Raw genomic sequence first — 14,664 nt, forward strand, 5'->3', positions numbered from 1 at the left:
CAAAAAAAAAATTTTTTTTTTTACTATTACTACTATGCTACCATCTACTTTAATTTAAACCGTCTACCAAATAATATAGTGTGCAGGAATAAATACTAAGAAAAAAAAGGGTAGGAACAAGTCAGAAACATACAAACACAAACTATTTGCTTTTTGAAAGCTGACATTTAAATACAAAAGAAGAATACCACGTTGTAAATACATAAATTAAACGCAAATTCACATTTATAGACGGTTTGTTTATACTTTGTATGACACAGACACTTTTAAGGGGACAAAAGTGATCATTTTTCCTCCTCCCTTTGATAGTCATTTTCATTTTAAAAAAAAATAAAAGATGAAAAAAAAACTCCGTAATCTGTGATTCAACCACTTACAAGCGGCGTTTTACTATGCTTTGTTTATTTTGATTGGTGTAGACGTTTATGATTCACGCTCCGTCGCAGCACTTAATTTTTTTCGCAGAACAGTGATGCGATGACGAATAGAATCGATGACTACAAAAATAAGCATTAGTCATGGCAAAAGATACAAGAGTAATTACATTTGTTGATAATGCGTCGATCGTCTGCTTCCACAGTTACTTCTCCTTTAGGACGGACTTGTAAGATGGCTTCCAACATCCAAATCGCCGTTTGATAATCTTGCTCGCATTCGGCAATATTTTCACCTACTAATTCATGAACCGCTGCGGCCCGACTCTATATATAAAAGTGAGCCAAAAAAATAAAATAAAATAAAATAAAATACATTACCATTTCCAATGCTCGATCGTACAATAGTTTCTCAACACAAATAGCATCTGTAGCATCTACTTTGATACTTTCTGCACGGTCTAGACACTCATTGAACTTATCTCGCATCCACTGAACTGCATCATTTAGAGGTGTAGCCATGTTCTTTCGTTCCTCTTCATCTACTTCAATCATATGTTGGTGCCAATATTGCTGGGCAATAAATAAACCCATCTCCAATAGCGCTAATGATTTGACATAGAGCGCCACAGCTTCTTCAGCCAACAAAACGTCTTCTTTCTGATGAAGTGCATCGTATTTTTGATCTCCGTATTTAGCCACTGCATGTGCCATACATGACAAACGCTCAATTTTCTTCATTGTTTTTAGGTTGGATGACGTCTCATGGGATGACATGAAACCATGAGGTGACCCAACCAAATGATGATGATCTTTGGGCGGTGATGGCATACTGGTCCCAAACAACCGAACCGATGCTTTACTGATTGCTTTGGCAAGAGCAGAACCCGCCGACCCTGTGCTTGATTTACGCTCTCGCATAAAAGGAGACGCTGAAGGTGATATCCGATTATGGTTTGGTATATTGACAGCATGTGTAGCTGTGGGTGATTTAGAGTGTGGGGTTGCCTTGAGTTCATCTGCAAATTGGTTTGTCTCGATGGAGCGAATATCTAGCACCACATATTCCTGTAACATGTCTTCTAGTTCTTTGCCTGTCTTTTTCTCCTGCTTTCTCTCAAAGGGTGCCATGGACCATCTTCTAGTAGGTTGATCAGACATGCTTCTGGGTGTCATTTGTGCAAATGGTGGTGGTTCATAACTACCTGCACGCTGATACTGAATAGGTGAAGGAGGTGTGCTTTGTAAAGAGCGAGGTCTATCATGAATAGGTATGGGTTGTTCAGGCAAGACAGCGGGATGTTTAAAAAAATCATCAAAAGAAATTCTGGATACAGGGTTCATGACAAGTAATTTACGAATCAAGTCTTTAAGATCACTCCCAATCTGTATGTCATGATGTCTTTCATCAGGGAAATGAATTTGATCATTATTTTCTTGGATTTTCTTGAGTAATTCAATATGATTTGAGGCACGAAAAGGAGGTCTTCCAGTCACCATTTCATACAGTACAGCACCTACACTCCACAAGTCTGCTTTAGCATCGTATTTTTTATAAGACAATATTTCTGGACCCATATAAAGTGGTGATCCGCAGAGGGTATCAGCCAGACTTGCATTAGGTAAAAAGCGTGCAAATCCAAAATCAGCTACTTTTAACAATGGTAAATCATCCTTATCGGGTGTTAATAATAAATTCTAAAAAAAAAGATAAGTGGTTTGTTCTATCATCAAATTGAATTTACTTGAGGCTTAATATCTCGATGAATCAAGTTTTGTGATCTCAAGAATTGCAAGGCACTCGCTAATCAAAAACTATTAAGTAAAATATATAGACGGATAAATAGATAAATGATACCTAATTGCCTTAGGAAATGACGCACCACTCTTTCTGGCAATCCACCTGCTGAACCTTTTGTTGATTTATGTGAGCGTATTTGTTTAATATAATGTGACAAGTCTCCTAAAGAACAGAATTCCATCACCAAAAAGATATTGGTATCCGTTTTCTAAAGTAGATAAGTTATACTGTATATGTGTGTGTGTTTGTATGTGTTATCTTACTTGACATTCAATTAGGCCAACAATGTTTTGATGTCGTATAGAAGTAAGAATAGAGATTTCTGATTCAAGATTTTCCAATAATTTCTTTGTCAATTTGGATCGTTTGACGCTTTTAATAGCCACTGTCTGTTGGGTATCCTAACATACTCTAGCATAAGTAACTCATGAACCACTCCCTTTTTTTACTTCACTTTATGCTGCGCTTTATATACTGTGGCAAAAGAGCCTTGTCCAATTTTATTTTGAATGATATAATTGCCTACTTGTTCGATGCGTTTATCTTGAGTTGAAGACATGAGAAATAAATTATGAAAATGCTTAAGAGGTGAGAAAAAGAAAAAGAAAAAGAAAAATAAGGGGAGTGAAAATGTCATGTGCAATGTCACTTTACCACCTACACACACTGTCAGGTTTAATTGGATGACGCCAGCAAATCAAAATTCATGCGCATGAGATATTTTATCATTTTTTATAAATTGTTAATAAAACCAATGATATGCATATATAGAACATTTTAGATCATGTGAACAAGGACAAGCTATAAAATAAAAATAAAAAAATAAAAAAAAATTTTTTATAAATTTTCTTTTTTTTCTCGTATATAGTTTATAGACCGTTATATATATATATTTTTTTATTCATATTAATAATTATAATATAAATATAAATATATATTTTTTTATATATTTATATTCAATATGGTAAAAAGAAAAATAAAGAAGAAAAAAAAAGTAGTTGGTGCCTGACTATTTTTCTTATAGCTTACATCCCCTTATGTGCACATGAATCCAAAGAAACAACATGGTGATGATGTAGTGGCCATGATTGACTATACCAACTTGTATATAAAGAATTTGGACCCAGAAGTAACGAGTTATGATCTTTTTAAAAAGTTTAGAGTCTATGGTAAAATTATTTCAGCACGAGTTATGAAAGATACCTTGACGGGTGTGTCTAAAGGATATGGGTTTGTGAGTTACACTACCATGGAAGAAGCAAACGAGGCCCTTCAACAAATGAACGGTGCTCTTGTGAACTCCAAGAACATTGTCGTTAGTTTCCATACACATAAGAAACCAGCTAGCACTGTCAAGGTCAAGAACAGTCATAACAGCAATAATAATGTTGTTATTGATTATATGAATCTATCTCCGCCTACCACGGCCTCCAGTAGCAATCATCAAGTGTATCCTATCTATCCTACATCACAACCTTCTCCTCCTTACAGTCATCAACAACAGCAACATCAACAACATCAACAACAACAACAACAGAATGCTGCTATGATGCCACAAGAACCATATATACCCTTAAAGGTAAAGCAAACTAAATATATACAAATGACTATATAAACAAACAAAACAACAACAACAACAAAAAGAGTAATAACTCACACTTTATCTATTTAGTCAAATATACCACCTTCTGCTACACATAATCCATGGAATGAGACTGGTATTTGGATACACACCAACACTCATCAAAAGGCAACTACACCACCTTCAGTTCATTATCACCCAAGCCATTTACCATCGATGCATGTACCCACACAACAAACACAAACAACAACAACAACAACAAATGCTTCCGTCTTGGTGTCACCTTCCACTGGATGTAGCAGTCCTCCTCCGCTAATTGATTTGAGTCAACCTTACTATCCTCATCTTGATACAACACCCAGCCAAATCCAGCTACAAAGAATCCGAGATGCTATTTCTGCTCAACTTAAAGACTACCAACAAAAGGATCTAAATGATTTGGTAGATTTGATCCAATCTCTCAAGAAGCGAGATCTCTCACTTTGTTTGTTTAATCCTACTTTTTTGAAACAAAAGATTGACGAAGCGTACGAAGCACTCTATTTATTTCAAAATCCACCTATTACACAAAAACCCTCTTTGATGGATGAAAGTAACAGCAAACTCAATTTGACAGCAGAACAAATCCATTCTGCTTCTGTCATCTTGAGCTCATTGGAAGGCATGACGCTCAACAAAAAGAAACGAGTGTTTGGTGACATCTTTTTCCCTTATGTTCGAGTAAGTCATCATACTGTTGTTGTATCACCCTAAACTTTGTGTTGTGTAGGCAACGGGTGTGAAGCATGCACCCAAAGTCACGATTCGATTGTTAGATACTGTACCTTTAGAAGAATTGGCTTACAACATGTACGACAAACAAGAGTTGACTAGAAAAGCACAATACATTCATAATGAACTTTATAACAATAAGAACTAAACACATGTCTATCCTTATTATCTCTTTCTATATATGCTTATCATTCATTTACATAGAATTATTTACAGTTATCTATGATCTCTTTCTTTCTCTTCTCTATATCTATATCTTATATATTATCCCATTTCTTATATCTTACATTATTAAAAAAAACTTTTTTTTTTTTTTTTACTTATTTATGATAGATGTTGTCATTGATAAACAGTATGTCATCTGGCTTTATGGCGTACATGAACAACAATCATCGGATCATCAAAGCACACTAAAGGTACATCATTCTCGGTTAAAGGCATGACGAGAAAGAGTTATAAGTAGTAGAAAAGGAGAATATGCATAGGAATAGAACAATATGCAAGTAGCATCTTGCCATTTGATCAAATGATGCATGTATATATTTTTATAGTTTCTTGAAGTGTTCAATAGAGTTTTGAACCTTCAAGAATAATTAGTCAACGCCTTAGTAGATCAGGAATACAATCAGTTTTTAAGTGTACCTGAGAGCTGTTTAATTTTTTATTTTTTATTTTTTGCCATTTAGTAATATCAAAGGGTACCTTTATGAATGAATTGGGTAAGAATTTATTCCATTTTTACTTTTTTTTTTTTTTTTTTGAACAAGTAACGAGTAGGCTCTATAATGAATGCATGAAATGCAGAAAAAAAAAGGAAAAAGAAAGAAAGGCATTTTTTTTTCTCCTTGTTGTTTGACACTTTCCTTTTCAAACCATACCTGGAAAAGGAGTGAATTCCGGAGGATTGGCATGATTTCATGCAACTCACATTCTACTCTTATACTTATGAGGTCTAACCTGATAGCATGTCATGAGCATCGTACTACCTTACATTTAGTATTTGGGATCATTGAATCTACTGAATTAAAAGATAACCACCAAACTTTTCTTTTTTTAGTTAAGCGTATTCAGTCGATCTTTACTGTAAAAACAGTTTAGAAAAAAAATCCAAAATACACTAAATGGATGCTATGCATACACTCTACTCCTATCTCAATAGATATCATGCACAAACAACGACACTTGTGGACTATAAATAAGGTTTTAGCATTTCAAGAACAAATTCGCCGTGTACTTCAAGCTTTTTTTTTTTTAGAAAAAGAGTAAACGTGTTCTAGACACATCTTTTGAGACAATGCAGTTGTAACAAAAACACATTGGAAAATGCCTCGGCAATAGAATCATAATGAAGCACTGTTTACTTTAGAGAAAATGACTATTTCTGCCTAAACATATTGATTTTGAAAGAGTAATTGCCAAAGAATACCACATAATGGAGACTATACGGCTCTTTCTAAACACCTTTACTCCTTATTTTTATTGTAGGCACATTGATGTTTCTAGAATTCTAAGCTAGCTGTATTTTTTTACGACTTCTAATGGTGCAAACTATTTGTAGTCTCTTTGACTTGATGCATCAAAATGTCTTGCACAAAACGGCTTGACAGCGGAGATTAAATACGAGAAAGAAGATGAAGCATTAAAAATCAAGCTTTTACTGGCCACAAAAATTCCCTGATCAAGGCATCCCAGGCACATCTTTCAATTTTTTTTGGATTCGGTCTCAAACCAACTGTCCTCTTTCAGTAGCCATGGTAACCTTGATCGGTCTCTCTGAAATCTGGAAGGCCCATTGGACCCATACCATGCAGAACCAACCATTCCATTATCTCTCTGTTCTTCACAGCACTCGATATCAAATTAAGCGTATAGCTGCTGAAAATGACCTTTCATCTTGAGAGGTCTTTTCTCGCAATAGCTGCTCTTCTTTCCTTTTATATTTTTCTACTTTCTTACTATCGTACTAATTTTGTTTTTCTTTATATCTTCTTACAATAAATAATTGTCGAGCACCTCTTTTAGTGGGTCCCTCCCAAGACCACTAATACATGCGGCAAATAAAATCATTAAAAAAAATCAAGCTTTTGGTTGGAACAGCTTAAAGACGCAGTTATTGGGCTTTGGTGTAATAATAAAAGTTATAGATATTTGCATTGTAAGTCTTTTGGTATAAGAAATACAGTAAATTTGTTTGTAAAATATTGAGCAAATAAGCAAAATACTTAAAAGGTTTTTCGTTCATATCTCATCATTTTCAAAGTACAATTTGCAAGCAAACACATTCACCAAAAGCTATAGCTTCTGACGCACATTTTGAGTATTTGGACCTGTCGATAGCTCTATTTTTTGCCTTGTAATATCAAAAACAAGATCAGAAGTTGTTAAACGAGATTTTTTTATGGTCAAAAGGCTATTTTGGCCAAATTTTCCAACTTGCTTTTCTTTTTGTCCGAATCAACTCCAAAGGTACTATATATGATAGTAAACATATTTAATAAGTATTCAGAGCGTTTATTCATGCATAAACAGACTTTATAGTCCCTTTATGTGGCTATATAATGCTGTGTCGTCGTCTGCTCTTTTGATGGACATACTCATCATTGGTTAAATTAATACTTCAGGAGGATTTACAAATTTTTTGATGGAGAAAGTACGTCTATCTCAAGAGGTACAGTGCCTTTTACAGGGCTTGTTAAGAAGCAATTCATCTTTATTTTTTTTAACGGATTACCCAAGCTATTCTATTCCCAAATCAACAAATTTGAGCAAAAGCTTACATTAACTTAATGTAGGTTGACTTGCTATGGATGAGCTATATGGTCTTTGAACAATAGATGTATAGTTCAATATACTCCTTACTGTCTATACTGGCCAGCTTCTCTACACTTATTGCAAGCATGTAACACACCCTTTGTTATAGAACATCTGTACTATAGAGCATTCTTTTATGTATCCATCAACAAAGTAACTAAGTAGTATATAAAAAAAAAGACAACATGTCAATGCGTTCTTACAAACTATTCACAATGGCATTTTTATTTACTTTCTTCTAAATAAGCTGGCGGCTCTTCCATTTCTTTCCAAATCTGTTCCATTCTCTTTCTCTTAGCCTTTGTTTTTTCTTTATTTAATGCACGTTGAGCAAGAAACTAATGTATTGTCAGTATGTCATGTAGCAATCTCTCGTTTACCTCTCTTTGGAGACAATCGTCGACTGCTTTCTTTGCTGCATTGCAAGTACCAATAAACTTGTTAAATGTACCTGCACGATGACATTCTTCTAAGGCTTCGATCACTGCATCGCAACCTTCGTTCTTGTGTGCTTCTAATTGGGGGTGCATATTACAAAATAAAAAAACATTTTATCTTTTTGACTGCGCTGGATCTTGACATATCCCCTGGCGGACAAGGTTGAATTTTATCAGCCTGATTTTCTTTCTTTTTTTCGGAGGCCGAACCCTTTCTTTCTCTTTTTTCACAGCTGCATAAAATGAATACAAAAGAGAATTGTCCTGCTTGCCAATCTCACTCAGTTGATTTTCAGTGGCAAACACAGCATACAAAAACTAAACACATGTTTCATTTGATAAAAGAAAAGAGTAAACAATAAGACATGTATTATTCATACTGATATGAGGTATATAGAAGATTTACGTCAGATAGAAAAACAGATGCGCACTCTATCTCTTTATTCTTCTCGAAAGATACACAAAAAAGTCAGCAAGTTGAAATATAAACTGATTGTTTTGAAAGAGTTTACAGTTGTATCATCTTTGGCACCATTTGGGTACACTGAAGACTATATCAATGACTATTATTAAAAAATAAAAAAGGAAAAGGGTATTTATTCAGTCTGCTTGGATAGTATATATTCTTGTTTTTGATGATCTGAATAGATTTGATATTCTAACAAGATGGGTAAAAATCGCCAAAAAGAGAATTCTGGCCAGTAACAATCCACAAACTGGATTTGACATTGATCACTGGCTTGCCATAACATAAAGTCGCTAAGACGAACTTCTCCTGAAGTTCTTACTAAGATATCCATGGAAGGGCAATCTGAAGTAAACAAATGATTTTGAATTGTTTTGTCTGTGATGTCCCTAGACAGAATTGTTTAACTAAATGAATAAAAATATAATCTTTTTTTTTCTTTTTTTACTTACTCGGCTCGCAAGTGTCCTTGATTCACTTCTTCAATTGTGTTCTTGATAGCTGTAGTCATTTCATCGCGTGAAGTATAGGGACAACATACGTTGAAAATACGCCTATAGATTCATAAGCATTGAAAACCTTAAATGGTTTCAACTTACTTTTTGTTTTTTTTTGTTTGTTCAGTCACTTTCTTGGTAAGATCCTGAACATGCTGAGGCAATAAGTCTATGTTACCCAAAAAGCGTACACTAATTTCATACTTGTCAATCAAGGCACTATATCAAACATGAATAACACAAATAAAGCTTTTTCTTTTTTACTTTTTCTCGCAGAACCCTTCAAAGGCATCACAGAATAATTGCATCAAATAGTCAACTTCATCTTTGGAACGTTTGAAGTTTTCTAAACTGAAAGCGTAGACTGTCACTGCCTCTATGCCCAACTGCATACATAAATCAAGTACTTTTTCTAGTTGTTTAAAACCTTCATAGTGCCCAAACTTAGTTGAACTTGCACCAAGCTTTCTAGCAAATCGTCTATTGCCATCCAAGATAAATCCTACATGGCGAGGCACTTTTCCTTTACGTAATACAGACAATGTAAATTGTTCAAAAGCGTTTTGGCAGTAAGACAATATCATGGATACAATGAAAAAGAGAGCCCAGAGGAAATAAAACAAATTTTTATTTATTTAAAAAGAATTTAATCTCACCTTGGCCAATCAGTTGTTGACACCCCGGTTCACGCATTCCAGTAGGCTAAAAAATTTTTCATTTTCTTTTTGAATAAAAATAAGCTATCAGACTTGTAGCTCCTTCCTTGCCATGTTCTTGGAATATAGAACAGGCGAGATCATCAACTGACGAAAGTTATTCAGAGAACAACAATCGCCACACTTCACTCAAAAGAAGGTCTACTGACAATCATCGACTAGCTTTGGGATTGTATCTAGTTTAGAAAACCTAGAATTGAAACATACTGCATACAGATCCTGTAGAGTACGGTCACTAAAGAAAAAAAATAATTGTTTACTTTCGGCTTCTTTTTATAGTTTTTTTTACCGAGAAAAAATTTTTACCTGTCACGAAAGCCAGTCTCGTTTGACAGTCTTCCTCGCTCATTTGAATCTCAATAATTAATCTGACACTTGACTTGTGGGACAAGAGTTAGTCATGCTGCGCATTCAAAAAACAAGACTTGTTGATAATCAAGAACGAGGTTTTAAAAAATGTTTCTTGATTGAACCGAATTAAATTGCTAAAAACCATTCCAGTTGTTTGATAAGTTATGCAGAATTGAGCAGAAGCATGTCTTTTGAAATTAAATATTAACAGAAAAAAAATTTTTCGAGCCAAACTTTGATTACAGGAGCAGTTTTGCTCACAGCAAGCTGTAAGTTGATCTGACAATAAATACTTTAAATCGCAAACATCAAATGTCCTAAAGCCAAACAACAAGCATTCGATAAGACAACGGGATAAATACATATCTTTTTATACAAAAAAAATCGCTTCTTTTATTTCAAGGTATTATTTATATACAGCATGTGTTTTTTTGTCTTACAAATAAACAGTTTGGAATACATATTTTAAGGCTTACGGCTAACGTTGATCTTAACAGTCTTGACTTGAATATAGTTATCCAAGGCATATTCACCATTTTCACGACCAATACCACTTTGACGGAAACCACCGAAAGGAGTGTTGTAATCCAATTCATTGTAGCAGTTAACCCAAACAGTACCAGCCTGAAGACGGTTAGAGACATCAATAGCACGAGCAGTATCCTTGGTGAACACGGCAGCAGCCAAACCATAATCAGTATCCAAAGCCATTTGGACAACGTCATCTATATCATTAAACTTGGAGACAGTAACAACGGGGCCAAAGATTTCTTCACGAACAATGGTCATGTCTTCCTTGACATCAGTAAAGACAGTGGGTTCAATGTAGAAGCCTTCTTCACCCCAACGTTTACCACCCATGTAACAAGTAGCGCCTTCTTCCTTGCCCTTTTCAATGTAACCCATGATACGATCGAATTGTAGTTGAGAAACTTGAGGACCTTGGAAAGTATCGTCTTCATGAGGATCACCCAACTTGGTTTGAGCAGTGTATTCCTTGAATTTTCTTAAGAATTCGTCGTGAATAGAAGCCTGTACATAGACACGACTACCAGCGCAACAGGTTTGTCCGTGGTTGAAGAAAATACCCTTGTGAGCCCAACGGACAGCTTGATCCAAATCAGCATCGTCAAAGATAATGTTGGGAGACTTGCCACCTAATTCGAGAGTGACCTTCTTCAAATTACTTTCAGAAGCAGCCTTCATGATCATACGACCGACAGGAGTACTACCAGTGAAGGAAATCTTGGAGACCTTCATGTGGCGAGCCAAGGCATCACCAGCGACAGCACCATAACCAGTAATGATGTTGATAACACCTGGAGGGAAGCCAGCTTCAACAACCAGTTGAGCAACCTTGTAGGCAGAAAGGGGAGTAAGTTCAGAAGTCTTGACAACAACAGTGTTACCAGTGGCAAGAGCAGGACCGAGTTTCCAACCTAACATCATTAAGGGGAAGTTCCAAGGAATAATGGCAGCACAGACACCAATAGGTTCATGACGAGTATAAGAGAGAGCACCTTCAGTGTCAATGACCTTACCGTGGACCTTATCGGCATAACCGGCAAAGTAACGAAGAGAGTGGGAGATTTGCTTGACATCAAAGAGACGAGAGAAAGTAATACCTTTACCGTTATCAAGAGTTTCGATTTGAGAGAGTTCTTCATTATCGCGGTCAATCAAATCAGCGAGCTTGAACATAAGAGTAGCACGTTGGAGAGCAGTAAGCTTGCTCCAAGGACCGTGGAAAGCATCAGAAGCAGCTCTGACAGCAAGGTCAACTTCGTGCTTATCAGCTACAGAAAATGCGGTTGGTTTCCTGCATCTAATGTATTTTTTTATACTTTACCTGCTTGGACCTTGGCAATTACCTTACCAGTGGAAGGGTTGACAGTTTCGATAGTATCAGAACCCTTAACGAATTCGTTGTTGATAAAGAGACCGGTTTGGACTATAGAACTTTGATATCAACCCCACATTTACTTCAAGTTACACAGTTACTTACGCTTAAGCTTGTAGCCTTTAGTAGTAGTAGTTTCAACAATGAATTCAGACATGATTAATCGATAAAGATGATGAGAAAAAAAAAAGAAGAAGAAAAAACTTTTATTTCCTGGCGTTTTATATTCTTCTAATTCTCTTGATTCTTGTGCGAGTGTAACTAACTTTAGTTTAAAATATAAAAAAGTTCTCACCTGCATCAATGTCCATGGTTTAATCTAATTGGGCGGTATTTTACCCCACTTTAACTCAATTTCCCGCGAGAAAAGTTCAAGTTCCCTTTTCATTTTAGCTAATTATAGCAAGGAAAGGAACGCGTATTCCTTGTCTGGTGATGTCACAAAGAATTCTTGGTAACAGCGTAAAAACATAAAAGAAAGTGAGAGATAAATATATACAAAAGTGGGTGTGAAAATTCTGGTAACTGTGTTATTGTTAATCATACGACTCTTAATGTGTGGGGAAAAAATCCGAAAGAAAAGATATATACTTTACAAGTTTTTTGCATATCTCTAACATGATAAGCCTAAAGGTATAAGCGAATGTAATGCATACAGTGTGAGAAAGTTGCTTCTTTTTCTTTGTTATCTTTTTGCTGCAAGAACCAAAAAGTGTACTACATTAAGATTATGCGCGTAGAATGAAAATAGTATATTGTACATATTTGAATACGTGTTGGAATCAAAGTGTTGAGCCCCGAACTCTCATCTCCCCCAAAAAAAAAAGAACAAAGTTAATGCTGAAACACATTCAATCTTCTCGACTATCAATTTGATCTTGTAACCCTGCATAACCCAGTCACAGTCATATAACAACTTTGGAATGAACAATTGGGGGAAAGATCATGCTTTACTTAATTCACACTATTCGCGGTAAGCTAGCTAGTAAAAGTTATGCCAAGTTTGCATATAGGCTAGCAAGCTCACAAAATGGTCCTTCTAATAAAAAACTCAAGGTGATCCCGTTTGCTCAACACGTCAAAGCTGCTGAAAAGGTGATTATTTAATCGTGTGTGTTCAACAAATTCATGATATGATGTCTATAGACGTTCGAAGACTATCATGGAAAGGGTTTTTTTTCTGCGCGCATATCACAAACATCACCACCAGAACAAGTGTTTCTTCCGTTTTGGGTGGTATCAGCCACAGTTCATGCCACTATTGAGCAAGCACAAGTGGTAAGAAAGCACTCTTTTTTTTGTCGACAATAGCTCAATTATAAAAAGGGTAGGCGTGTCATGAAGACAAAATACAATTCAGCAACAAAAAGGAATGAAACGGTTTGGGATACAGAGTGGGCTTGGGTTCCTGAGCAACATAGTTTCTCAAGAGACTATGTGCCTCTCGCTCACCCTAGCTTACAAATTTACGCCTCACATCGTTATAGAAGAGGACTTGTTGAGCATATTACTACTGGCCCAGCACTTGAAAATGCAGTACCCTTTTCGCCTGATATCATCAACAGCAAGACAAGCGACATAGTACGAAAAATAGATCCGTTTACGATCTATCCCTCAACTGCTCTACGCTTTGCCACGTCTTATTTTCAAAAGACTGAAGAGAGTTTAGCTGATGATTTCTTGAGAAAGCTGTACAATATGGACGAAACACGACTCGTCAAGATCAAAATTCAACTGGAGAATGTAAGCGCTTCACCTATATACTATCCCGCCTTTGTTTTTTCTGTCAACTACCTTGGAAGAAGATTACGGACCTTTATCAATGGTTATGATTTGACTATAGGAGGTACAAAAGTATACAATTGGGAAAGAGTAGCTGCTGCTTCTGCATTGAGCATGGCTGCTGCTATGACTGCCACTGGAGGCATTGGATGGGGAGGTGCTAGTGGATCATTTTGGGTAATGCATAAAAAGAAAAGGAAAACATACATGACTCATTCAGTCCATAGTTAGGTGTTGTATTGCCTACAGTAGCTGCTTCGATTTTCACATTGTATTTGCCTATTTTATCTTTGTATGTTCGAGACTTGATGCGATCTCAAGAGATACGATCAATGGCACAAGATCGGCAAGTTTGGGATGATGATTGGGTTAAAGGATATGCAGCATTTGAAGATCAAGAAAGACGACGTACATGGCGTGAGGAAAAGGCCTATCAGTCTTCCTCATCCTGGGGCAGCACAAAAACAAATGCAAGCAGCGGCTTTGCAAGTGATCCAAAGGGATACTATCGAGCTCTGGGCGTGAATAGTTCTGCTAGCCAGTCTGATATTCAAAGCGCATTTAGAGGGTAAGACATGAATGACTCACTGTTATACTGATTTATTGTCGCAATAGCCTTGCAATGAAATATCACCCTGATAGATATACAGATGCAGAAGAGAAACAACAAGCCAAAGTCAAATTTCAGCAAGTATCCGCAGCATATAGTGTATTAAGAGACGGTAAGGTTTCTAATGCTTTTGATTCCTATGTCTAACATGTGTATATAGCCAAGAAGCGAAAGCAATATGACCAAACAGGACATGATGGCTAGAATAATCATGATTTCTGCACTTTATTAAAAAATTCTAGAAATTAAGCAGAGCATGAGATACATAAGTGATATTTATATTGTTACCTATATTAGATTATAAGAAGGAGCAGAGAATAGAAGGGAGATAAGTTAGTAACATATATTACCTAGTGTATGTAAAATATTTACACAGATATGAGGAGGTAGTTGAATACCGCTATCTTGTCAATTGCATAATTGCTTCAAATCATTACTGCATACTTGATGGATAATATGACCGACCAATACCAAGCTGTGATTGATGCAAATAGTGAATACATCAAATATTTTTTTTTGTAAAATAAACAACCTGGGATTTCATTCTATACGGTTTGCAGTGTTAA

General features: G+C 35.8%; 7 protein-coding genes across 7 annotated transcripts; 3 read left to right on the forward strand and 4 right to left on the reverse strand.

Annotated features, from left to right (window-relative positions):
• Positions 1 to 12: 12 nt before the first annotated feature.
• B0P05DRAFT_546907 (kinase-like domain-containing protein) lies at positions 13 to 2,827 on the reverse strand. The gene is made up of 6 exons (XM_051578821.1): positions 2,439 to 2,827; positions 2,233 to 2,383; positions 2,120 to 2,178; positions 756 to 2,072; positions 545 to 701; positions 13 to 497 (listed from the first exon to the last, which is right to left on the reverse strand). The coding sequence occupies exons 2-6, from the start codon at positions 2,354 to 2,356 to the stop codon at positions 424 to 426; spliced, it is 1,731 nt and encodes a 576-aa protein (XP_051433725.1). The 5' UTR covers positions 2,357 to 2,383; positions 2,439 to 2,827; the 3' UTR covers positions 13 to 423.
• Positions 2,828 to 3,025: 198 nt separating this feature from the next.
• B0P05DRAFT_546911 (uncharacterized protein) lies at positions 3,026 to 4,846 on the forward strand. The gene is made up of 4 exons (XM_051578822.1): positions 3,026 to 3,139; positions 3,200 to 3,754; positions 3,848 to 4,477; positions 4,527 to 4,846. The coding sequence occupies exons 1-4, from the start codon at positions 3,137 to 3,139 to the stop codon at positions 4,674 to 4,676; spliced, it is 1,338 nt and encodes a 445-aa protein (XP_051433726.1). The 5' UTR covers positions 3,026 to 3,136; the 3' UTR covers positions 4,677 to 4,846.
• A 2,570-nt stretch (positions 4,847 to 7,416) lies between these two features.
• On the reverse strand, positions 7,417 to 7,926 carry B0P05DRAFT_147787 (uncharacterized protein). The gene is made up of 3 exons (XM_051573074.1): positions 7,720 to 7,926; positions 7,543 to 7,677; positions 7,417 to 7,496 (listed from the first exon to the last, which is right to left on the reverse strand). The coding sequence occupies exons 1-2, from the start codon at positions 7,867 to 7,869 to the stop codon at positions 7,564 to 7,566; spliced, it is 264 nt and encodes an 87-aa protein (XP_051433727.1). The 5' UTR covers positions 7,870 to 7,926; the 3' UTR covers positions 7,417 to 7,496; positions 7,543 to 7,563.
• Positions 7,927 to 7,987: 61 nt separating this feature from the next.
• On the forward strand, positions 7,988 to 8,362 carry B0P05DRAFT_546915 (uncharacterized protein). Its single transcript, XM_051578823.1, has 2 exons — positions 7,988 to 8,127; positions 8,174 to 8,362. Exons 1-2 carry the CDS (start codon positions 8,019 to 8,021, stop codon positions 8,347 to 8,349), a joined length of 285 nt encoding a protein of 94 aa, XP_051433728.1. The 5' UTR covers positions 7,988 to 8,018; the 3' UTR covers positions 8,350 to 8,362.
• B0P05DRAFT_512340 (di-trans,poly-cis-decaprenylcistransferase) lies at positions 8,363 to 9,341 on the reverse strand. Its single transcript, XM_051575636.1, has 4 exons — positions 9,004 to 9,341; positions 8,842 to 8,958; positions 8,695 to 8,796; positions 8,363 to 8,631 (listed from the first exon to the last, which is right to left on the reverse strand). The coding sequence occupies exons 1-4, from the start codon at positions 9,321 to 9,323 to the stop codon at positions 8,373 to 8,375; spliced, it is 798 nt and encodes a 265-aa protein (XP_051433729.1). The 5' UTR covers positions 9,324 to 9,341; the 3' UTR covers positions 8,363 to 8,372.
• Positions 9,342 to 10,171: 830 nt separating this feature from the next.
• Positions 10,172 to 11,878, reverse strand: B0P05DRAFT_546924 (aldehyde dehydrogenase domain-containing protein). The gene is made up of 3 exons (XM_051578824.1): positions 11,812 to 11,878; positions 11,656 to 11,757; positions 10,172 to 11,602 (listed from the first exon to the last, which is right to left on the reverse strand). Exons 1-3 carry the CDS (start codon positions 11,861 to 11,863, stop codon positions 10,272 to 10,274), a joined length of 1,485 nt encoding a protein of 494 aa, XP_051433730.1. The 5' UTR covers positions 11,864 to 11,878; the 3' UTR covers positions 10,172 to 10,271.
• Positions 11,879 to 12,536: 658 nt separating this feature from the next.
• Positions 12,537 to 14,522, forward strand: B0P05DRAFT_512345 (uncharacterized protein). Its single transcript, XM_051575637.1, has 6 exons — positions 12,537 to 12,801; positions 12,853 to 12,984; positions 13,033 to 13,665; positions 13,716 to 14,056; positions 14,104 to 14,210; positions 14,259 to 14,522. The coding sequence occupies exons 1-6, from the start codon at positions 12,652 to 12,654 to the stop codon at positions 14,300 to 14,302; spliced, it is 1,407 nt and encodes a 468-aa protein (XP_051433731.1). The 5' UTR covers positions 12,537 to 12,651; the 3' UTR covers positions 14,303 to 14,522.
• The last annotated feature ends 142 nt before the right edge of the window (positions 14,523 to 14,664 follow it).

The sequence above is a fragment of the Gilbertella persicaria genome, assembly GCF_025201335.1.
Source record: "Gilbertella persicaria strain CBS 190.32 chromosome Unknown B0P05scaffold_26, whole genome shotgun sequence".
NCBI classification, from domain to species: domain Eukaryota; kingdom Fungi; phylum Mucoromycota; class Mucoromycetes; order Mucorales; family Choanephoraceae; genus Gilbertella; species Gilbertella persicaria.

Bases quoted from the DNA above. Each gene is read 5' to 3' on its own strand.
- B0P05DRAFT_546911 (XM_051578822.1), top strand. The intron at 3,755-3,847 runs GTAAAGCAAACT...TTATCTATTTAG, and splicing joins AACCATATATACCCTTAAAG to TCAAATATACCACCTTCTGC. The intron at 4,478-4,526 runs GTAAGTCATCAT...TGTGTTGTGTAG, and splicing joins TCTTTTTCCCTTATGTTCGA to GCAACGGGTGTGAAGCATGC.
- B0P05DRAFT_147787 (XM_051573074.1), bottom strand. From the start codon at position 7,869: ATGCACCCCCAATTAGAAGCACACAAGAACGAAGGTTGCGATGCAGTG. The intron at 7,678-7,719 runs GTAAACGAGAGA...ACAATACATTAG, and splicing joins ACGATTGTCTCCAAAGAGAG to TTTCTTGCTCAACGTGCATT.
- B0P05DRAFT_546907 (XM_051578821.1), bottom strand. From the start codon at position 2,356: ATGGAATTCTGTTCTTTAGGAGACTTGTCACATTATATTAAACAAATA. The intron at 2,073-2,119 runs GTAAATTCAATT...CTTTTTTTTTAG, and splicing joins ATCGAGATATTAAGCCTCAA to AATTTATTATTAACACCCGA. The intron at 702-755 runs GTAATGTATTTT...TTTTATATATAG, and splicing joins ACGATCGAGCATTGGAAATG to AGTCGGGCCGCAGCGGTTCA.
- B0P05DRAFT_546924 (XM_051578824.1), bottom strand. From the start codon at position 11,863: ATGTCTGAATTCATTGTTGAAACTACTACTACTAAAGGCTACAAGCTT. The intron at 11,758-11,811 runs GTAAGTAACTGT...AAAGTTCTATAG, and splicing joins TAAAGGCTACAAGCTTAAGC to TCCAAACCGGTCTCTTTATC. The intron at 11,603-11,655 runs GTAAAGTATAAA...CATTTTCTGTAG, and splicing joins AATTGCCAAGGTCCAAGCAG to CTGATAAGCACGAAGTTGAC.
- B0P05DRAFT_512345 (XM_051575637.1), top strand. From the start codon at position 12,652: ATGCTTTACTTAATTCACACTATTCGCGGTAAGCTAGCTAGTAAAAGT. The intron at 12,985-13,032 runs GTAAGAAAGCAC...AATTATAAAAAG, and splicing joins CTATTGAGCAAGCACAAGTG to GGTAGGCGTGTCATGAAGAC. The intron at 14,057-14,103 runs GTAAGACATGAA...TTGTCGCAATAG, and splicing joins ATTCAAAGCGCATTTAGAGG to CCTTGCAATGAAATATCACC.
- B0P05DRAFT_546915 (XM_051578823.1), top strand. From the start codon at position 8,019: ATGAATACAAAAGAGAATTGTCCTGCTTGCCAATCTCACTCAGTTGAT. The intron at 8,128-8,173 runs GTAAACAATAAG...TGAGGTATATAG, and splicing joins TCATTTGATAAAAGAAAAGA to AAGATTTACGTCAGATAGAA.
- B0P05DRAFT_512340 (XM_051575636.1), bottom strand. From the start codon at position 9,323: ATGATATTGTCTTACTGCCAAAACGCTTTTGAACAATTTACATTGTCT. The intron at 8,959-9,003 runs GTAAAAAAGAAA...TGTTTGATATAG, and splicing joins GAAGGGTTCTGCGAGAAAAA to TGCCTTGATTGACAAGTATG. The intron at 8,797-8,841 runs GTAAGTTGAAAC...ATGAATCTATAG, and splicing joins CAAACAAAAAAAAACAAAAA to GCGTATTTTCAACGTATGTT.